This window comes from Lepisosteus platostomus, chromosome 4 (genome assembly GCF_059453375.1).
Source record: "Lepisosteus platostomus isolate fLepPlt1 chromosome 4, fLepPlt1.hap1, whole genome shotgun sequence".
Lineage (NCBI taxonomy): Eukaryota > Metazoa > Chordata > Actinopteri > Semionotiformes > Lepisosteidae > Lepisosteus > Lepisosteus platostomus.
The window spans coordinates 51,396,408-51,421,185 of NC_142614.1; the positions used below are offsets into that span (position 1 = coordinate 51,396,408).

General features: G+C 37.1%; 1 protein-coding gene across 1 annotated transcript in view; it reads right to left on the minus strand.

The window, feature by feature from the left end:
- Positions 1 to 24,778, minus strand: part of cdc42se2 (CDC42 small effector 2) — a 59,567-nt gene that overhangs the window by 9,926 nt on the left and 24,863 nt on the right. Inside the window, exon 2 of the mRNA XM_088629816.1 lies at positions 9,230 to 9,514. Within this exon, the coding sequence (XP_088485942.1) occupies positions 9,230 to 9,283 (54 nt within the window). The 5' untranslated portion in view covers positions 9,284 to 9,514. The remainder of the gene's footprint in view (positions 1 to 9,229; positions 9,515 to 24,778) is intronic.

Consider the following 24,778-nt stretch of genomic DNA (forward strand, 5'->3'; position numbering starts at 1 on the left):
GAAACAAAGACATGCAACTATGCTTGACAGTCTGTGAGTAGTGGGAATTTCCTAGTAACTTAACTTCTAAAACTTTACTTCTTTAGTTTCTCTGCATGTTGGTGTTAGGGTGTGAATGCTAATTTATTTCTCAATATTTATTACAACTAGTGTCAGAGCTCAACAAGCCCCTCCAATTTGTAACCACATAAAAATCAAGATTTACAAAGCTTATGAACATCACAGCCTCAGGCTGACACCTCAGAACTTAAGTCAAACATAGATTTAGCTGAGAAGACAACTTATAAAGTACTGAATCGAAAGCACTCTACATATGAAAAATGAAAGTAATTTATGTATTTTATTAAGTTGAGTAGAAAAGGCAAAGAAATACCATAGAATGATCAGTACCGGACCTAAAAGAAGACACACTCTGACAGACCTGTGCATGAGCTGTCAACACAGTGTAAAGAACCTGAATAACTGGTCATACAACTATGGTTGACTTAAAATATATCTAAAAAAAAACATACTAGATTTCACGTCAGAATACACTACAAATGACAGGAGTAAAATGTATGCTTGGGGTTCCTTAGAATTCATTCGGTGACAAACGGTCACAATTTCCTGATGATTTTTCCCTTTTTATATATCCTGTGCCACTGACACACATCTGTATCATGCACGTTTAATAAACTCGTTATTCAGAGTCATGGAGTATTACACTTTCAGCACTAGAACTTAGGTGGCAAAAATAAGTTCAGACCGCAATCCTGCCCTTCATGCTGTTGTACCCAGACACATTCACCTAATCTGTAAAACTAGATATCACTGTCGATCGCGTTTTGCTGTTGACAATGACAAAATCACAATGACTAGTGTATATTGCATTCCTCTGTAAAAAAAAGGCAAAAGTTTCTGACAGGAAAAAAATGCTTCAGCTACATAATTCCTAGTAATTTAAATAAACAAAGGCTGTGCAGGAAAATGACTGTCAAAATTGTCATTTATGAAGTAAGAGCTTCGCATTAGGTAATTCTTACTCAAGATTTCAAGAAAAGACTACAATGTTCATATCATATTTCCTAAAATAGAAACAGTGGAGCTGTCAATACTATTCACATCTGTACATGTATGAGAATGTACTAAAGTTTAAATGTGTAATTGTTTTACTTGATCATATCATAGTTTTTTTCTTATGAGGATTACGAGTGTATTACTTACAGTGATTTGCCTATAAAAAAAAAGTACTAAAAAATGTTAAAATGCTATAAAGATATTTTAAAGAATGCAAACATGACGTCAGTGTCTATGCATCTGCCCTGTGAAGCTTTTCTTCAGTCCAGATACCTCCTTGCTTACTGCCTTTCAGGCCACTTTGACGTTTCATTCCGACAAATTTCTGAAGCAACACCACAAGAGTTCTCAGAACCTATGGGGCAATTCAGTTTACCATAAAAAACTGTAATTAAAATATTTCAGAATATAAAACCGAATTAACGTTTGTCATCCAGTTGTACAAAGAATTATGAGTAGGAATCAATAAATTCTATTATCACGCAGAGAAATCTTCCAAAGTCTGGTAAGCATATGTAATATTTAAAGAATTAGAAATAAACCAAACTTTTCAAATAAATTTTAGGCCTGTGTTCTCAGATGCAGTCCACATGGGCCAGTGATCTTTCTAATGAGGATGAGTCAGATGACATAAGCTTCTACTTCTGTTTTTTTTGGCCTGCAGTCTATTCCAATTACAGTTCCCTTAACAAAAATGAAATCTTTTTATTGCAAGTGCATATCTGGGTTATAGAGGTAGGTCACAAAGCCATTACAGATAACAAATACAGATATATTTCTATTGTTGCCTGATGACAATGTACAGTAGAATTCATACATCTATAAAAATTTGAAATCTGACTTTTAAACCTACAACGCATGTTTAATAAAATAAGTCATAGTGGGAAAGCCTGGTTTGTCATATTTCTTTATGGTTTTCTGTGCTGTACTTCACTGTAATTTATGTCATCATTACAATGTCTACAATTTATAATTGTGACAATGGTTAAGGCAGTTTTTTTATATCTGGGACAGTTTCACACACATTGCTTACAATATGTCCTAAAGGATTTAGTGGCCTAATTTATTGTCCTATATCTTTTCAAAATTCTAGATTTCTTTTTCATCCTGGGACATTTGAATTTAATAGGTCACATTTGCTCAACATGAATTCTCAGAAACCCTCCTCTTTCCTACTGTCAGTGTTCTTTTAACTCTGGAAAATAAAGCAATGTGGGTCATTGAAGCTTGGTCATACATACACGTATTTAAAAGTAATTCCTGTAGTCAGATCCTCCACTTACAGTATTGTTACCACCTGATCTCAAAAGTTAAACGGGGCTGGGCCTTAAATGGAAGCTCAAAGGAAAACAAAGTTAGTGAAACTGCTGTCAGAGAAACAGAATTAAAAAAATGCCCTAGTATGAAGACAAATAAGACTGTACTGTAAAGGTGCTGTCTGTCAGGGGAGAATAAAGTTGAGGTCATTAGGATGTAACAGTTGCTAAAGCACGGATCATAATGGGGGTTAACCCCAGGGTCCTCGTTAAATTCTACTTTTGGATTGCACAATATGGCTTAAATTTTCAACTTCATTCAATTGCTGAAGTGCCTTCTCACTTCTTCACTCATCTGCTGTGGAGAGGGGCTTCTGGCCCCTAATGACTGGCATGTGTTGCCCATGCCCACTATTACACAGGTGGGTGCTGCATTTCACTGAATATTCAGAAGAACTGGCTTTCCTGCTACGTGTGAAGAGCTTTTGGATCCCTTGAAATGAAAAGTACTACACAAATGCAATCTATTACTAAAGATGCTAATCCATTATTAACTAAAAGAGAAATAAGTACTGGGAAATGTTTCATGGTCCCACATACAAGGCAACTAAATATTTGTAAAGGTGAGCAAAAGATTTTAATTCTAAAGCGTACATGTCCCATGAGTATACAGCACAAAATTGACAATCGCGAACTGGTTAATGAGAATGTGCCAACTGCTTGAATGCAAATATTCAAATCTACTTCAAATTAATTTTCAGTTGTGTCCTCTAGTTTATCTGTTGATTCTGAAGTCAGTCGGGCTGATTTTTTTAATGCCTTGGAGTATTCTTTAAACAGCTGAATCAGGAGGCCTCGTAGTCTTGTTTTATAGTGTCTTGCTAGTGTATTCAGACCGTTTAGCAGTTTTTTAAGCTCCAGTCGTGATACTTTGAACAACACCGCACAAGAAAAGCTAAAAAAAGAAGAAATGTGTAGATAACATGAAAGAAAAATGGCAAAGTCATGACTGCATAAGTACTATATTCCAACCCTTTGCTATGACAAACCTATCAAAAACATTTTAAAAACTCTTAATATCTTTGACCACTGTGAAATCAATCAGAAGTAAAAGGTACACATCACCGTCTAGATCAGGCTGTCTCTCCAGACTAAGCAGCCAGACAAGGAGGAAGGGATGCCACTCTAAGGCCAGTTGCAACTTTGAAAGATTCACATTGTTCAGTGGCTGAGATACTGTAGGAGAAAACATCCAAGGGTCAACAGTACCCCACTCATTCTATAAAGCTGGCCCATGAGGCTGAGTGGGAAACCCATCTCAAAACATTTGTCACATTCCTCACAACACTATTAGACAGAAGATTGTGGGAATGTGGAACAGGCTAACCAGCCAGGTTGTTGAATCCAATTTTCTGACTTTGTTCGAGGAATGACAGGATGAGATCGTTAGGTAAAAAACTTCCAAATGGGTCTGATGGGTTGAAAGACTTCCTATCGGTTGTGACATTTAATATAACATAAGTCTTGTTTTCTCAATTTACTGCATCGGCAGGATGTTCAAAACTAAAGAAGTACTCAATAACTGTTTCATTCTTATTGCTTTTAACCTAACTGAATAGAAACAGCTATAGCCTGGGTCCAATTTTTAAATAGTCTAAAAAAACCTAGCAACTTAATAAAAAACTAAAATATTAGACAGGAAAAATCAAGATTTTAAATAAATAATATAATTTAAGTTGTATTATTAGCTAATCTATTATTATGGGACTAGATTCCAAACCCTTCTGCTTTCCAACATGTTCAGCAGCAGGAGAGTAAACATGCATATTCTGCTCTGTTCTCTCTGAATAAATACTACTGAATTATATTTTCCTTGCAAGTACAATATATTCCTAATATGACATCCAACTCATTGCTTTGGGAATTTCTTTTAAAATTTATGTCCTTCAAAGACAGATCACATGTGTGGGTTTTTCATTTCTGCATTTCAGATAACGGATAAAATTGGCTGTTTCCAACAACGACATGAGAAAATGGAAAATTGTATCCCATTCACATTTGCATCTGTTTAAAAGGGGAGCTTGTGTTGCAAAGTAAAATACCTTGCTGGTCATCTACAGCTACTGCATTATGAACTAGTAATTGCTTGTTCTACATTATGCTGTTATGTCATTCTGTTTAAGCCTTGCAAGATGTTTCTACAGATGTTTCAACAATTAACAAGGATACAACTAACATATTCCAGAACTGTGGTCTGTCAACATTAGGGCCAGGTGCAGTTGTATAAGTACAGTACATAAAACAGGGCTTGATGGTGATTTGATTTCAATAAGCGTACAATTTTCGACTGTAATCTAAAATTACTCATGGTAGAGTCCCTCGGCTTTTCAAACTTTACAGTAAGTTGGCATTTCACATCAGTGTACCCTAGCCTTTGATTATCCTTCCCTTGGTAATAATCCAGGGGTTTTACACCTGCTGAAAAGAACAATCCACACATTTTAGAGGCCTTTCAAATTAAATGTATTCAGACAATACTAATTTTATTTGAATATGATCTGGTAACTGTGTCTGAATCTAATAAGACTGTGCCTTTTTCATAATTTAAAAATTTGTCTAAAAGAAAAGCTAAATAGCCCAGACTAGTCAGAGCAGTAAGCAAGATGACTAGACTAAAGGATCAATGACTAGAGTTCTAAAAACGGAGAAGGACAAAGTCTTGTTATTACAAAACAAATATAAATGTAAATATACTTGACATAAACTGCAGGAACCTCAAAACAAAATTAAAAAAAAAACATTTTACTGTACATGGCTTTGACGTAACATACGTCCTTTCTACCTATACCTAAGAAAATCTAAATATGGTTTACAGAATGATTACCATAAACTAACTTGAATGTGTACAGGATTTCTGTAGATGGACCTCATATTATTGGAAATAGAAAAAGACAAATATTCACCAATGAAAACATGTTGTAACTTTTTAAAAATGGCAATTCGATTTCCACATCATAGTGGCAGATATTCATTTCCCTCAGTCTTTTTACAATCCCCCTTGACTTCTAAATCACATCCCTAACCAAGGAAAGAAGATGTAAAGACTGAATATTCGTACATTTATTGGCTATTCACAATCATATCAGAAGTGCAAACGAAACCACTTTTAATGATCACTCATTATTAGTATTGTATTTCATTAATTGCAAGGTGAAACCAAAAAAGTATGATTTGTTTAACAATTTACTGAGAAAATAAAATTCCAAACCTTAAACTCTTCTTGTGAACAGTTTATGTGGCAGTGATCACGTAAATCCCTCAGTGAGCTTTGGATTTAGGTTTAAATTATTTTTGGTTTCATTAAAGAAAAGGTAATAATAGAGATAGTTATCTTTATTTTGCTCTTTGGATCACTACCATTACTCAGGCTAAATCCATTTACATTCCGAACAACTAACAGGCCCACCCTCAACCACTGAAGATCCAGAGCCTGCGTTTCAACAGAAACTACTGCAGCATTTACTTCAACATGTAATGTGCAGGCTTCCCACATGACATATAGGCTATTAACTATCATAAAGAAAAATACCATTCACTTATTAATCAATTAGAACCAGTGGAAACCACTTCTAGACCAAAGAGCCAGTTTATGGTGTTCCCAGAATGTCCTAAAAATACAGCTACACGTTAACAACAGCCATGTCAGCCTGCAACTCACAACTGGCAACCCACTGAAGCTAAGCAGGTGTGAGCCTGGTCAGTACCTGGATGGGAGACCTCCTGGGAAAAACTAAGGTTGCTGCTGGAAGAGGTGTTAGTGGGGCCAGCAGGGGGCGCTCACCCTGTGGTCCACGTGGGTCCTAATGCCCCAGTATAGTGATGGGGACACTATACTGTAAACAGGTGCCGTCCTTCGGATGAGACGTAAAACCGAGGTCCTGACTCTCTGTGGTCATTAAAAATCCCAGGGCGTTTCTCGAAAAGAGTAGGGGTGTAACCCCGGCGTCCTGGCCAAGTTTCCCATTGGCCTTAACCAATCATGGCCTCCTAATAATCCCCATCTATGAATTGGCTTCATTACTCTCTGCTCTCCTCCCCACTAATAGCTGATGTGTGGTGAGCGTTCTGGCGCACTATGGCTGCCGTCGCATCATCCAGGTGGATGCTGCACATTGGTGGTGGTGGAGGGGAGACCCCATTACCTGTAAAGCACTTTGAGTGGAGTGTCCAGAAAAGCGCTATATAAGTGTAAGCAATTATTATTATTATTATTATAACAAGCAAAGTTCCCTAACTTACATTACATTGTTCCCAATATCTGTTAATCTGACTTGGATAACATACTCCAAAATGCCCTGATACTAGTTTAAACTATTAAATGCGACAACTTAAAATGTAAACCCCAAAGCAAAAGATATTGGGAACTCCTATTTCAGCTCATTTTGAAATGTGATAGGCTGTAATAAGACAAAAAACACTAACCCCCATTCTTTAGTTCAATAGCAAGTCCTGTGGTGCTTCAATCATACAATAGTTATTCTTGACAAAACGGAAGATGTTATCAGGATTTCCATCTCCAATCTGAATGAATCACCCAAGCAGCTTGCTATACCACTGGTGTGCATGTTTCATAGCCATCTGTTATTGTTCGGTCCCATGCAGTGCAGTAATTCAAGTGAAACCCATTAATGCTATAAGCCTCCTCTTGGAATTTACAATGAATTATCTTTGCACCATTTTCTCACTTAAAAACCACCCATCATCTATGCACACGCATTTAGAGAGCACAGAGGTCACCACGGGTGTATTATCATAATGAACAGCATATAACAGAAATGAAATGTGCGTGGTACCATCCTCGTTTGTTTCTACACACATTTGACAGTACCTCTCAAAAATGGTGGTTGAGGAGTTCTATGTCTGATTTGTCAAAATAATATTAGATGCCCAGACATTGATGCTATTATCCATTTTAAAGTGTTTGTCTTAAGTTAATGTCACATCTCAGACTTTAACAATTAATTTGCTTTAAAAGTACCGAAAGACTTGCATCAATTAGAGGGTTTAAGAGCCCTGCGAATTAGATGCATTTAAAATATGTGACCGCCAGATTCAATAATCGTCTCCCCTTTGTGTTCCTGAGAATACAATGATGCATTTCTTCTAATCCGTCTCAATCAAATGAGTCAAGGCTGCAGTAATTTCACAATTTATACCATTTAATAAGACAAGCTAATCAATTGAATGTTATCACAGACCATATTCATTGCCAAATGGCCAGAATTGCTGAAGAGGCAGCTGGCTTAAAGAAACAATCGTCTTTTAAGTAAGTGCTTTGTCAATGATATTTTTGTGCTTCAGATACTGTATAAACAAATCCTAACTATAATGCACGACAATGAAGTACTTGGCAGTAATATTTCATGAATTATAGCACAGTTAACTAATATTGTTTAGATGTAGTTTATAGTTAAGACGTATAGTTAAAAAAGAAATCAAAATGGTAGTTTACAGAACCAGATTGCCACAGACCTTCAGCTGAACTGAAATCCTATAGACAGGCATTATGTTGTCAAGTGCAGAGAACAATATACCCCCATAAAGCAGCTATATCCTTGCAAGACAAAACAGAACTTTGACATCTACTGTCATAAGAAAAGATGGATTCTATTTTCTGCTTCTGGCTCAAATGATTGCCTTCAATATCAGGAAGCTTGCTTTTTTACGTATCATTACATGGACACATTTTCTGGAGTTATTTCAAGATATTCACACCCAATACTATGCATAGAAGGAGGGCTACAGACATAAAACCAATTTGAATCTTTTTGCATTCAACACATTCCCTCAAATTAAAAATGTATATTTAAATTATATAGTGCTGTCTGAGTCTAGCATGTGATCCATACATTGTAGACATTTTTTAATCCAACATTAAAGTATAGCAGACTTAAATAGCAACTTAAAAAAGGAAACAGGTGTTTACCTGGATAATTTTAGAAGAATAACACTGATTTTTTTTTTTAACTGGGCTTGGTCTAATGTGCAAAAATATCCTACAAAACACAACAGGACTCTGGATGGAAGAGGTTGACAGATTCTTGAAATGTTTTGCCCGTAAAAGGACAGAGGAGGCAAGCTTCACATCTTTTACTAAAAGCAGAACATGAGCTATCTGAATGAAACAAACTGGATAAATGCCATTGCTGAGGCCGATTTTTCAACTTGGAACCAAAATGTCTATTTTGATCATGCTAGGGTTGCGAAGCCACACACCCACTGATGTGACTGAAATCTATGTCTTGTGCTACCTTCTGCTATACAAAAGTGCTACTTTTGCTTTCATTTAAGACATCAGCTGTCACATATATTACCAGGCTTCAGTATGTCACAAGTAAATAATCCACTTTAAGTGGGGTTGTTTTTTGTAACTCACTGAATGTTAGCCACCCTCCAAATTCCCTGAACTACCGTACATTCGACAACAGTGCAATCCTGATTTATACAAAAGCGGTGAACAATAAGTACAATATGGAAAAATAAACCAAACAGGGAAAAAAAAGCTGAAGTGTTGGTTTTGCTTCAGATTCTTGAACAATGTCTCTGTCGAAATTCCCAAGGCTGTCTTACCACACCTTACATTTTCAGCACTTGCACTGTAGCCTCTCTGGCACATCAGGTTCATTCCGTGATTTAACACCATTTAGAACAGAAAGGCAATGGAATCCTGCCAGATGAAAAGTATGAAGGAAACCTTGAAGGTCCAGCTTACTTTCAAATCTTTCAAATGCCTATTTTGGTAAATGATAAATAGGGCTAAAATATGAAATTTTAGTTTTATCATACAGATAAAAAAAAGGAGTTAGAAAAACCATGGGTCCAGAGAAGTCTTTGCTTCACTTAAATACTATACTTACCGGCTGAGGCTGTTCTGCAATACAGCAGTTGAAGCACAACCAGAATTCACTCATGCTTAATAGTCCTAAAGTGTTTAAGTGCCACTGGTCCAGAAAGAAGACAAAAAACTTAAATCCCAGTGGAAGAAGCCCCAGGTTCGAGTCCTTGTCCAGTTCAGCTCAGGGCTCCACAGATATGATCTCTGTGCTTTGAAGGGAAAAGTCCCAGCCCTGCAAAGGGAAGTGAAGCCCAATTTGTGGTGCTGGAGTGTTAAGTACCCCTCTTCCAGGTCCGATCAACACAACCTACAACACACAAAATAAAACAAAGTTAGGATTTCAGCATGAAACAAAATAAACCTTGTGTGTTATCTGCCTGGATAAAATACTTTATGGTACATCCAGAGATTATCCATCCATTCATTTATTTTCCAAAAACTATCCAGAGCCAGAAACTATCCCAGCAAGTAATGGATGCAAGGCAGGATACACTTTTTGCAAAAGGAAGCATTTGCTCAATAATGTCAGCCTAATTTTCAGGTAAAGCTACATCACACTGGTATCACTTTCAGAAATGAACATACTAGGTTTATTGTGAAAAAGCAGAATTAAAGCTATTTTAATAAATCATGCTCTGCGTTTTTTTTAAAAAGATAAGTCGAAATGTTGCCTTCACGAATAATCAACACAACACAAAAATTACTTATCCTAAGACAGACAAGGTGGTACTTATAACCCCTGATTTCTTAAGTCTTGAAATATAACTATTCATTAATTTAATTTGATTTCCTTAGCCAGGTCCTGAAATATCCCTAAAATACAGCAAAGCCTGTTATGTCTCATGAGTCACAAAAAAAAGATTCCCAAGAACAGTGGCATCAGCTGATAACGGGACAACACAGAGCTCCAGTTCAGATGCTACTTTCAACACTCTCTTCACAATGAAACTCTGTTGCAATTCAATTGTGAGCATTAAAACTAACAAGCATAAACAGTAAAGAGAATGTCTCGGAATACCAGCATCCTAAAGAAGGTAGTATTTAAGGTATGACGCACTGATTGCAGTTTGTTATAATCACTAGTTTAATGAACTCAGTAGTAATTATAATGGAAACCAATTACCATTTAATTATAGCTGATTTATCCTATTTAGTGCAGGCGCAGTGCATATTATCTTTCCCATAGATGCAAAGGTTTGTTTAAAAGCACACAGAGCACCACACATACAAGTCTCTATTCAGTGATCAGAAAAATGCACTGTAGCCCACTGCATTTTATTTCTCCTCTGACTGTAATTCCATACAGCTGGTTATGTTAGAACAGCACTTGAGCACAGTTTAGAAAAAATAACAAAACAGCAAGTTAAATGCCTGAGATCACTATACTTACACATGACACCTTAAATTTTATCTAATCATTAAAATAGTTATTTTGCTTTTTGAATATTTCTGATGAAAAATACTAAATGTTTCGGTGGTGGTGGAGGGGAGTCCCCATTACCTGTAAAGCGCTTTGAGTGGAGTGTCCGGAAAAGCGCTATATAAGTATAAGCAATTATTATTATTATTATTATTATTAAATTACGGTTAGTTTTCTGGGTTTACAAACCTTTCTTGGCATTTCTTATTCCTATAAAGTCTGATTGTATATACAAAATTGAATTAACATGTTATTAAACTTTAGTTTTAGGCAAGTTTAGGCATATGACAATGAAACAAATGCCTCAAAAAGCTGTAAGAAAGGCTGTTGCTTTTTGAACCAGAGATGTTTAACGAAAATATCAAGATTAATGAAAATATTCTAAGCCAGGATTGAACAATCTCTTCTTTTTGTCTAGGTCACACTACAATCTGAAAAATCAATCACAGTGAGCAACTTCAGTGTTCAGTTTCTTGAGCTAACAGTAATGACAGAGCTACTCTAAAGTCCTACACACATCCTGGATGAACAAAAACGCATTGTAATCTGAGAGTACCTGGTAGGTTTATTTTATTGGTGCTAAAAAAAACACAGTGCTGTCACTTATCTCTTTGTCAAGCAGGTCCTTGTTTGAATTCCAACACCTGTGAATGCTTGCAGTCTAAAACAAGATGCTGGCTCAGTTATTCACAGTTCACCACACAAAGACCAGATTGGTCTGTTGGCACAGTTACAGTTAAAATGTACAGTTAAGATTTTCTGCCCCTTTTCTCCATACCTTATTAATTCACATGACACTGGCGATAATGCGCATTGTATTTCAAATTTAATTCACAAGACTTCAGAGAAGCTTCATCACATTATACTTTTGTCGCAACGTTAAATCCTTCGTCTGCACTCTTCATTGAGAAGTATAAAGGCTAGTATCATAGAATTCCACACGCAGGAGAGAGGCAGTTGCCCCTTTTTAGTATAATCCAGAAAACACAAGGCCCCTGAGATGGTCTGGTTTATAGCAGGTACAGCATTACATGAAAAATGAAAACTCAAAGCAATTGTTTTTTTTTTCTGCATACACCTCAAGGTGATTAAAATGGTGTCTGGCTCGAGAACAAAAACGCATGGTCATCATGGAAGTTAAAAATATTCATCTGAAAAACTATTTTAAGCCTTTCTATGTCCCATTAAAAAAGCTAATACTAAAGTCTACAAGACACATAATTAAATTACAAACAAACAGTACTAAAAAGTCCTTCCAGCCATTATATTTCACTTGCATTTTAAGACTGAATTTAACACTTACTCTATACAATATAATGAGCATCAGATGAAGCGGAGCACTTAGCACTGTTGAGTAGCATTTGTGATCACAGTATTAATCTACAGGGGCTATACCGTGAACATCACAGGCCATGGCTGGAAACAATACACCTGACAGCTGCAGCACAGCATCTGCAACCTGCTTCAAAGCATGTCTTATGGGATTTTGCCCCATTTTAATTGTAAATCCTGGACCAGCACGTGCCTGTTCACTCGTTTCCAAACACTAAATGGAGCAGGTCATTGTAGTTCATTCCACAGATGTCTGATGGCTGGCAAGCAAGGCATCCGTGGCATAACGGTCACATTATCATCTCCTAAGAAAGTCATCGTTACACAAGATGTCAGGGTGAAACTGCAAGAGCAGCAAGTGAAGTCCCATGTCTTGGTCAGTGTAGCGACATGAAGTATGTAGTAGTAATTGGACGCTCTTAACCAGACCTTCATACCCTCCTAATGATCAGTCTATTCTTCACAGCAATTAGCCACAAGCCCCAACGTCCTTTAACATCCTAACGGTACAAAGGGAGGTGTTCTCTTAAAGAGCGGAACACATAGGTTCTTTCCTGCATTTTTCTTTCCGATTCACAATCACATTTAACAGGCTACATCCTCTGTCGTGCTCATTCAGCTCTCTCACTCACACGGTGATTGGTGTTTATGTACCAGACAAAGTCACTCCAATGTTTCATGGTCCGACATAAATAACTAATTCATCAGACATCAAAAACATGTCATATCTAAACATACATAGAATGATACGTTTCTTTTGATGCTTGATGAAAAAAGAAAAAAAAAGACTTGGTAAAACATTGTATGCATAAAACACTGTAAAACAAAGAAAACTTGCACCATGAGCTTTAACATAAAGACATTTTTAGTAAATGCTGCCAGTTATACCTTTACGCTGAGTACGTGTTTAGCACATGCAGGTCGACGGAGTATTTTGTACCACACAACACTGGGGAAGACTGCCACTGCAGACTGAAACCCAGGACAGTGTGAATGTGGGAACTGAGTATAGGTATAGTGTATTTAATATCCACCTTCAGAAAAACTTTGGAAAAATCACAGCTGCACATTCCAATGTTCATATCCAATAGAAAATCAGCTACTGGTGAGCTACAGTTTTGTCTAGACAGCAAAGTAACCCTTCCCCTCAAATCCAACTATTTAAGCAAAGTTCCTTTATCAGCTGCATGCCTATAATATAGTGTTCATGATACCTGATCATCAGGATTCTTTCAGGTTCCACAAAACTTTCTTGTCAATATGAAAGTACACTGGAACATGTTTTAGAAGAATAATCTGATTTAGAGAGGGAGTCCCTTCTTTCTCAGGAGGTAGAAAGATAGCAGGTTTAGTTTTTCAAGTCCTCTTTGTTCGTCTCACAAAGTTTTGTCATATCAAAGAGAAATCCGAAATTATCAGCGGACATTTGCATTTGTTAGGTAAGATGAGTGCCATGAAAGCACAATCCACAATGATTACAACGTATTCTATTAAAATACCTTTTTTGTGGGAGAATGCTCTATTTCCTCATCCCTCTCACTTCACCAGTATGCCAAGGGACACTAATTAGTACCTAAATCAAATAACAGCACGCACATGTGCAGAATGTAACTAAACCAGTGCCATGCAGTGAGGCCATCATACCAAACACCCGCTAGAATGCATCCCCGTCCAGAAATGAACCTGCTGTGTCACTGTACTGTCTCAATGTGATTACATTTAGTGTAATCACCTTGTCTAGAACACAACCCATTCCCTATACAGATTACATAAGGTTTTCTTACTTGGGTTTAATGGAAACATCACAACTCTCACAAGATGGACCAAGCACTTTCCATGGTTTCAGTGGGGGTGTGCACCTTGAGATTGGCCAGGTCACAGCAGAAACGCAGTATACCAGATTGTCAAAGCTGGTGGTCTATGAAGAAACCTTTCCTTCTTTATGAAACACCCAGATTCTCCTTAAACATCTGCCTCTTTCAGTCAGTGGCTTTTCAGTCTGACATTTTCTGCTTACCCAAACTGTATTTGAAAAACTCTAAACCATAAATCAAATGTGCAGATTTCTATGTTGAACGCTGTTCCATTTCACTGCAGATGTTGCCTAATTGAAGACCATTTTAAAAACACAAAGCCGTACAATCAGGGCTATAGTATTATGACTTGAGCTATACTTTCTGACTCCAAGATTAATCTAATATACAAGTAAATCACGACTAAATGAGAAATTTACAGCGTGTATTGCCCCAACCTTCCCAATAATATGGCATAGCACTAACAATTTATTTCAAATTTATTAATAAACAACAGTTTAATACTCATTCAGTTCAGTTTATTTGTCATATGCACATGAGCAATGAAATGCTTAAATGATTAGAGACATCTGAAACATGATGGATTTTCAAAGAGTACTACTACATAAAATGCATAAATTCATAGCTATATTTTACTCTAAGGATGTTTCATGTCAAAGAAAGATATGAACAATCAAATGTCAAATGTTAAGTGTATACCAGTTGTGTATATATTAATCTTTTTTGTGTATATATTCACCTTTTTAAAATCATGCAATAGATATACAGCAAGAACATGCAACCATTTTGCCATAAAGCCCAAATTAAGGCCTAAGTGTTCAGGCAAGTCTTTGAAAGCAGAAGCCAAAGAACTAGAAAGTTACAGACACAGAGAGAAAAACGAGTGCACAAAAACCCTGAACTGGAGGACAAAGGAGGTACAGTACCCCTAATGCGTTCTATGTGCTTAAGCTGCTGAAGCTGAGAACAGCTTCCATTTACAGCTGATCTGTTCAGTAGCTGGCTTGAATACACAGAGGCTCAGAGACCGCAGCATCGCTGCACACATCCTGAATGAGCCATTTCAGCAACGGTGGCAATGAGATGGAAAAAAACCAGGCTGTGGTTATTTTTTTAATTTGTAAGTGTGAATTATTATATCACCTAGGAGGTTACCTTTTTCATTCTAAATCGATACTAGTATAAAGTAAATATAACAGCAGAATATTGCAATATTCACGACAATTGCAGTCCTGCATAATAGGTATAAAGGGTCCTGGTATAACTTACAGCAAAACAGTCTCAAATTACTCTTAATACCTCCACCTTTAAGTTACTCAATACTTCAAACTTAAGAAGAATGTATGGTTATTATCTATCTGTTTTCCTGTTATTTGTTTGAATTTCTGATCCATATCTAGTTCTCTGTGACAGTTGTTTCTGCCATTTTATATTGTCATCCCAACTGTTACACATTATACAGGCAGCTTCTTAAATGTCTTGGATAGAAAGTGAAATACAGAGGCATACCAGTGTTGTGAAACAATAAGCTGTACACCGATGTCTTCTGAACATTGAAGTACCCTAATGAACTTCCAGAAATATTTTACAAAATAGATTTTGGTTGATTAGATAGCGAAGAAACACTTTAAGCTAAATCTACAATAAAGAACTACTGTACTTAACAGGAAAGCAAAAAGAAAGGGTATTTAAAACAACAAATATAAGGATATAAGCACATAATGAAACTAGTACTTACATTGAGTACCGTCCTTCGGATGAGATGTAACTCATGTGTTCCTGACTCTCTGTGGTCATTAAAAATCCCAGGGCGTTTCTCGAAAAGACTAGGGGTGTAATCCCGGCGTTCCTGGCCAAATTTCCCATTGGCCTTTACCAATCGTGGCCTCCTAATAATCCCCACCTATGAATTGGCTTCATTACTCTGCGCTCCTCCCCACTGATAGCTGATGTCTGGTGAGCGTTCTGGCGCACTATGGCTGCCGTTGCATCATCCAGGTGGATGCTGCACATTGGTGGTGGTGGAGGGGAGTCCCCATTACCTGTAAAGCGCTTTGAGTGGAGTGTCCAGAAAAGCGTTATATAAGTGTAAGCAATTATTATTATTATTATTATTATTATTATTGAACTATGCTCTACAAGCTCAAGTTAAACTCTGTCCCCCACAGTAGCTCAGAATAAGTTGGAAGAAGGCAGTGTAGTGCTGGAGCGTAAATTTCTTGAAATTTTTTTTTCTGTTTATGAGGGGTAAGGTGTTCACAAATAACTAAACAGTGGAGTAATTAAAAAATATATGAGAAAATGGATTTAAGCGAAAACTAAACAACTATACTGTATTCACCTTTATAAAATTCTCACCTCAATAAATTTTTTATAAATCTTTACCAGATTTCTGGGCAGCGATGTGGACAATTTTAGTTGGGCTGGTAATTCATTTCATTGAGTACGCTAATCAGTATGTCTTATAGCACCGAGGTATATTTTACACACAAATTTAACAGGCGAAGAATCTGCCGAGAATTTAATAATTTCACCGGTTTCTGCAAAGACATTTGCGGTCCACAGCGCGCCAATGGTCCAAGTAAAATACCAGGCCAAGACCCAGTGCCAAGCAGAGCGTGGGAGTACAAAACACCAGCTGTACCAAATCAGTGTGAACACACCAAATGCTATTTCAGAGACATGACCATGGCTAATACAAAGCTACAGACTATCCTGACAATAGCAATTAAGACGTTTTTTTAAGTTAATAGTTATGGTAAACAGAGTACAGCTCAGAATGATGAATTCCTTGACCATAACCATTTCAAGTCCATAAGAGATCTTGGAAAACTCCCTCCAGGTCTCTTATCACAGTCCTTTAACAATTCCACAGGAATCCATCACCCACTTTATTAGTGCTGAATCAATTGATTTGTAAGGATCAAAACTGTCGATAGAGGCTACTGAATCTAGCCCTCCAATATCTCTTTAAGTCACTTCCAGGAAGGTATTGATGTGTTTTCCCATCAGGAATTTGATAATCATCGCTACTCATTAATGTTAAAGCAGTAACAAGCATAAATCTACTCAGCTATTCTTAAAAGCTCAATGTAAACAACCAATCTCCATTATACTATCCTCACTTTAGCAGCTATGTTAGATCAGTTATCCATATATGTTCTGCTGAACACTAGATCCATGCTGAAAGGTCCAGAGTAATTAAAAAAAGCTTTAGATGAAAACATCCATGTTGGCATATAACAAAACAGAACAGGAAAAGCAAATTGCATATTCATTACTTCAAGTTTAATAAAGATTTCTACACAAAACCCACTGGAACTTGAGAAGAGTGGTCTTTGACCAATTCATGTATTTTAATTTAATTCAGTTAAATTAAAATCACCATCTGTACCAAATCAGTGTAATACATTATGTCCTCAGACAGGAAATTTCTACACAAATATTATGTAGAAACCTATATTGTATTACATTTAAAAAAATTGTATTTAATAAGGCCAAAACTTATTGTTTTTGATTAACAGGTAACAACAATGACTGGCAATAGTACTTGTTCTAAAACTCCATAAAAAAAGCTTTAATGGGAAACTTAAATTTAATCTCTGAGATTGATGAAGTAACACACAGACTCCGAAAATTATTGAAGTGAGAAAAGACAGAGGAGAGTTTGTGTAGAAAAGCTGACCTGGCACTTTTTTCAGTTATTTCTGTGGTTTTAGCCTTGAGTTAATCTCATACAGGCCTAATCATATTCTGAACTATTTGGACACAAGTAACGGCTCTTTTAACACTAAGATCTAGGCTTAAATAGTTTACGATTTGAAAAATCCGCTGCACACAAAACATTCAATACTAGCTAGGTGGATCATCAATGCTGAAAACTCAGAAATCGTGCGTTCAAAGCATTTCCTGGACAATCTCACATACAGATTAACCTTTTTAAAAGAACTGCCCCCGATGCTGCTAAAATTAGAGACATTTTCCAACCAAATGTGACAGTCACTATCACACAAAAGAAGCCTTTACTTCTCCATCAAATAATTTTCTCGGGAGTTATCCTCTTAAGTCTTTTCACTCAATTTCTCTTCTGAAGTTTTCAGTAATTTAGAAATGGCAAATTTTGGCAGAAGTTTAATAAGTTTATGAATCTGGCGACTTTCTGCATCTTAATTAACTGACTAATTTTCTTTAAAAAATGTATAACCATTAGGGCCTGAGTTTTTACTCCATGCTCAGCACATAAAATAGCCATGAAACCCAACTACACCAGCAGTGTTCAGTATTATACACTTCTGTACTTACACTATCACTATTTGAGTATAATGTATCTTACTCTTTTAACCCTATATTACAATTCTTTACAATTCATAGAAACATACATTTTTCAGTTGCACATATTAATTTCCCTCAATTAGAGCTTGTGCGTCTACATTCCAGTGTATTTCAAAAACAGTCATCAACTAATTAAATACAATTTGGAGGAAAAGAAACAGCATTCCCGAGACTAAATTTAATTTATGTTTTTATTTTCTACTTAGCCAAAAGCCAAATATCATGGTTCAAAAGCAAATTATTTCTTATTGTGTAAAGCAATAATTATATAATTATGAATACTGGTTCTCCTTCATCATCTAAAAATTGAAAGCTGATGAAATGTGTCTAATGAAAATGAATGACAAATGTAATATTTTTATTTTAAAATAAAGTATTGAATTGTACAAGGAATCTTGTGCATTAAAAATAGGATATATATATGGAACTATAAGAGGGATGAAAGCAACATATTCCCTACAAAACAATCTAAGGCAGAAGATACATACTGTAATAGTCACAAGCTACACTATTATTACTGTATGTTTTTTATAACGCACAATGCTGCTACACTACTACATTTTTTAAATGGAATAACTTATTAACCAAACTATCTGAAGAGCACCTTGTTTTATGTAGTTCATGAATCTTTGAAAACTGTCACTGACTTGTGGCAATGATGATGCGCTACTTTCCAGTAAAGAGCTGCGGAAAGTGACTGCAAACTTCTCTTAAACTGGAAGGTTTGACATTCTAACTGAGCCACACATAGTAAAATAAACAACTATCTGTTTCACATATTTGATGGTTTATGCTAATCACAGAAACACATCTAAAGATGCTCGCCCCAAAGCAGGTGGCGCTCTGTGATCGCGGGTTTCGAGCCGAGTGTGATGGGGATACCCCAAGTGGCAGTGACAAATCGAGAGTAACCTCTGAGGGTTAGGGTGGGACCAGTCAGCTCTTATCGCCTTTGGCAACACGGCGACCCCTGTGGCCGCCCAGGGACTTGCAGGCATGTGCTCTTTACACACCAGGTCGTGGGGATGAGCCTCGACACACTAAACACACCACTGAGGCTAAACCAAGAGGCTTGGGAAAAATAATCTGTGATCTGTCATTTTTAATTGCCTACATGACACGCAATGAAACAGCAAGATAGCCTGTAATAACAGGATCTCTATTATGCGATTTTCTTTTGCTTACAGATGTCTAAAGGGCTTACCACGCATAGCTTCTAAGATTTTAATGTACAACAAGAATAAAGAAATTATATTTTTGTATTGAATTTAGCAAATCCCTGTGATTGCAATTAACTACGGATTTTTTTATGGGATTCTAAATCACAAAAAATGGAACTAAAGGATGACAAAGTTAGCTGTAAACAAAAAAGATGTGGTTCTTTATATCCGATACACAATAAAACAAGCATTTAAAAGGCAGTAAAAGATACAAGGAACACAGGATGCAGTACGCTTAAGCACTGTTTTTTAAAAAGCGAAGCTATAACAAATTGCAACTTTAGCACTACATGAATTTCCTACTAAGAAAAGACTTACTCTTCCTCGTGTGGAGGCCTTTTGTTTTCAACCTGTTGGAACCATCATTACTGTGGTTCCATTAAAAGCGAATCAGAAGAGACTACATTTTCAAGCACAGAGCACTTCTACTTCAAGGAGCCCCCATGAGAAGTGCTAGGGGCAGGGCTCGTGATACAGTGCTCTCCTTCATTCCAAATCGAACACGAGCTTACATCATTCTGCACTGGAGAATAAATAATTCAAGGAAAAGCCATAGCTGCTTGCCTGTGCTAAGTCGCTTCAGACCTCTCATGAATAGACACTGGTACTTCTCTCTCCATGTGCGTCACCAAAGCAAGCCTGACTTGAAAACTCAATCCGATGCTGGGCACCCACCCCTCTCTACAGCTGGCAGAGATGGCATAAATATTTAGTGACTGTTCAAACAGCCCTTCTCAGAAACAAGCAGGAGAAAAAGAAGCTTTGCCTACCGTTTTCTCTCTCTTAGTGCATAGCTAGTAATAGGGGTAAATGTGGTGCCCACCGTCTGCCTCGGTGAGCCTGCAGACCCTCCTCTGGGGTGTCCTAACCCCGAGTGGCTCTTTTGTCCTTCATTCAGTCACACATCATTTAGCAGGAGGTATTTACTGAATCACTTCTGGTCTGACACTAACACGGGATTTCATGTGCACTCTCAGGAGGCTGCCAGTGGACTCTGCAATATGCTACCGACTGTCCTCCTCTCCGTCTCATCTGCTGGAGCCAAAAACAAACTGGTCATGCGCTTGTTTACATAAGATTTAGCTTCCTACACAGTAGCGCACAACATTTGATTAGGCCTGCACAGGTTCGCCAGCTGTTAAGAAATAGCTGACATTCCACTGGAAATTTAATTTAGCTCTGACTAAAAGACTTTCTCGAGCACTAATCCATTTCAGGCATCAGAAAGAGGACTGAATTAAACACAGATTTTCATTCTTTGCTCTAAATAAATTCCAATTATCCATCATTCCACTCCTTAGTTTCTCAATCTTGAAAGGCGTAACATTCAAATGTGCGAATGCTGTTTTCCCCCTAAATGTTCAACATATGCCTAATTCCTTTATAGCACTAAACAGCTTTCATTCCAGTTGCAAACGGCACTAAAATCACACAAATGTACTTCTCTCAATATCCTAAATGATAGATTAAGGAACTTAAAATACTTTTGTGATTCAGGCTGTAAATCCTTTTATTGCAAAACAATGACCTTACAGGGAAGTATATAAATTGAGAATTTGAAACATTACGTGAATAATGCATGCAGACACAAAATTAGACAGATGCGTCTATTTTTAAGGATATAACAGATTTATTTCTTTACATGTTTGCCAGACTCATTTGCCACAGGCCTAAACACGACAATCATCAGTCTTGTCTTTGGAGGCCTGCCCTCATTCTTTGCTCCTAAGACCTGTTGCCAGGGTTGCAGCTGCCGAGTTGGTCCTTAAGAAATGCGGTGTCGGGAGGGGAGTGGGTAAGGAAGCCTAGTGGGGGTTGCAAACAGGACACGACGACTCACAAAAGCGCTTCTTTATTTTACTTTGGTGCGCGCGCACACATAGCAAGGACAGAACACGCTCAATGCAAAACGCAGCATCCAGCACAAGCACGCCATGGGGCTACATTTGCGTAAGAATGGCAAATGCAGACTGCAGGAGAAGCGTTTGGACACTGCAATTTAGGGTCTTGCACACGATTGCCCTTTCCTTCCAAAATATTGCGAGCCTGTGCTTTACTGAAAAAAACTGGCCCAACAAAAATACAAAGTTATACGTCACAAAAAGAATCAACTGTAACCGAAACCGCGAAACACCATCAATTAACTAATACCTACGGATATTCCTGTTTTAGGAGAGTGCACTGAAAACAATGATTTAATAATGATACATGTTCAAAGGAATGAGACTGAAATCTTAAAGAGTACTGTAAATTTCAAGGTGGTCTTGGGACGGTGTAAATAATATCTCTTCAATTTCACTTCAACTGTTGTCACTGGCTGTGATGTTAGTACTTCATAATAAAGCTATCACTGTATCTTATTCACAACTGCACATAATCCAACCAGCTATACAGTTTACATAAAAACAGGCACAGATCATGGTACAACAAACATGAAATTCTCAACTAATTGTAAGGCGCTCCTACTTGGATAGCAATAAATCATACTTAACATGCTGCGCATACTGAAACATTTTAGAATTAGTTTAAATTGTGACTGTAGTTTTGGCTATATAGCCTACATTACATTTAGATCACATTCTAGAATCTTTTTCTTGGAGATCTTAATCTTAATCTAAAAACCACAACATGTAAACCTGCATCAACGTATACTGCACCACTGCTTTCCAGGCTAATGCAGAATGCAAAGGCATACAAGTATGTAGGCAATTCTGCTGCTGATGTAACGACTTTAATCTATATTCATGAAAGCCATTTCATGGATACCAGCGTTCATCCTATTGTATTATATGAGGCATCTTTAGCTTCATCAGAAGTCTGCTTTCATATACCTTTAATGTGCTGGAATACCCCATCTAAAACAATTTACACACAGAGTTAGATATACATAGACAATCAATATACAATTCATGTTTTCATGAATTCATGTTTGTCAAGGTCTTCTGTAATGGAGAAATCAAAAAGGCTTAGCACTATCAATGGTTAAGGCTTCTAAATAAGACAGGAGATAGGTCTCCAATTTAATGTGATTAAGAAAACGAATAATAATTACCAAACAGGATGAAAAACAATAGCCCCAGAAGACAATAATAACTGCAGATATTTCTGTGAAGTTGTCCATGTGTTTAACAGTCAGAATGCCCTCTGCAGTAAGGAATACATGCCAGAGGCTGATTTAAACTACAAGCCCTCTATGTGATGAACCACACAGCTGGCAGCCCATAGACACACAGATGCAGGTTTTACTCTTAAAGCACTGGTTATCTCAGTGAAAATGTCTGGATCCAGAAAACGACATATGAGCCAACTGCAATGACCTTGTCGAATCCTGAGCAATCTAAGTTACAACAGCCATGCAAGGAACATACATCACAGTAGATGTGCTAATCAAGGTCACTAAATTTGAATTTGTACTGTGGCATGATTTCACATTCTGTTTATTTAGAACAGAAGGATATAAATAAGCTTTACTTGGTTCAAAAGAGGTCCATTCAATTAAAGAGATACACTCTGTGTTGCTGTGAAAGCACTCTCAAGATTTGCAGGGATAACAATTGCAAAAACTTTCTAATTAAAAATACTAAAAATATTTTTTGTAAAAAATCATATCTGAAAAAGTGTTCGTAAACAAAGGAGACTTTTCTGACTAAAAATGCAAATATAATTGCTACAGTAATACCATCCATGAGGAAAGAATAGCAATCTGCACGTAAATTTGCTTCAAGATCATCTATTAAACAATTATCTGCTATCATATTGCTATTAAAAACACCGTACTAGGACGGTGTGTCAATACCAGTGTGGTATTTTTCATGGCTACACTATCGTGGCCAGACACAACAGTATTCTGTAGCTATGAAGAATAACAATGACAATGTTGCATCAGTATTATCCAAAACCTGCATATCAAAAATAAGAATAACGCAATCAATCTTCACCTAACTATATTGCATGTAAGCGGTATACACTGAAAATTAAGAGAAAGATTGTGGGTAGGTCATAACATTACAGCTTATTTTCTGGTAGAATCTTTGGTATCTTCTCCATAGAGTTGGCTTCTGAAGAACATCTCTTCGGATCATTTTTCACAATTTCCCCAATGTCCAGCTATACCACTGACATACATATTTGAATTTATTTTTGGGGCATACATCTACACACAGAGCTGAAATGAAAGTACCGCAAATGTAGCTTCCATCATAGCTCTAACTGCTACAGTAACCACAGAATTATAGGTATCTGTAGTAGATTACAAAGGCAGAACTAAAAACACTTGTTCTACAGTACCTACAGTGCACTTCAAGTGGAGGCATGCTTTCTTCCTTACTTGTGCTTCAGATGTTTGGAGTCTTCAAAAACAGCTAGCATATTAAGTCCTTCTTCTCTCTCTGCTCACCACAACCCTTGCAAGGCTGTTTTATGATAACTCACCCTATTAATTTAGGGTCACAGAACATCTGGGGCTTCCGTCCAATTATGTTTGAGAATGAATACTAATGTCTCCAAACAGATAGAACAGATCTCAGTGGGGGATATTAGGAAATGTGGACAAGCAGAATTACTCTCGTAATCAAGCAGTTGGAAGCACGGTTTCAGTATTCAGGATTTATACACTAGATGAGGTACAGTGAATCAACCTTAAATGTCGGGTTTAGCCAAACATTGAAGGAACTGTAGAAGGGAGAGAAAAGAAAAACAAAGAGGATTGAGGTGGTCCTAACAAGGTATGCGCTGTTTGCCTGCGTGAAAAACTGCTGAGGAGAGACAGCTCTTAATCGTGCAAGTTTTAATCCAAGGAAGGGAATGGTGGAACAAGCCAACTGCAACTCACCCAAACCCTGGCTGATCGTGCAGCATCACTGGGACTACCAACCAGCGCCTGACACAATTTAGGATGACAACAGTTTTTCTAGGTTCAGTCATTTGATTCAAATTTTGGTTTGGTGTATGCTAGCAGTAAAAGCTCTTCCATTTAGTTCTCCATCAGTTCTTCCTCCCCCCAGAAAAACCTTAAAACATAAAGCTACCCTCCCCTCTTATCAGATGAATACCAAGTGATGACAGGACCACATCTCACCATCCCAATCTGAAAAAAAAACCCAGCTCTCAAACTTAAGAACCAGTAGAAAATGCCACTCAATCCCACGAACCAGTCACCCACCTGTGAGAAAAATGAGATGAGGGATATTTCACAACCTTGTGGAATACTATAAGTACTGTTTATGTGGCTCTTTGTAGAGGCCCAACTCAGTATTTGTGAGGGGGTTCTTAATATTATAGCAAGTGAATTTGTGTACCGATTCATTAGTGATGTAATATACTGATAACTGTCAATATCTATTTCTTCAAACTATTTTGGAAATGTCCGTTTCATCCAACCATTTTTTTTTTAAGTCCAAGCACATCTCCATATAAAACCAGCCCAAATAAAAAAAGACTTTGAAGGGACGAAT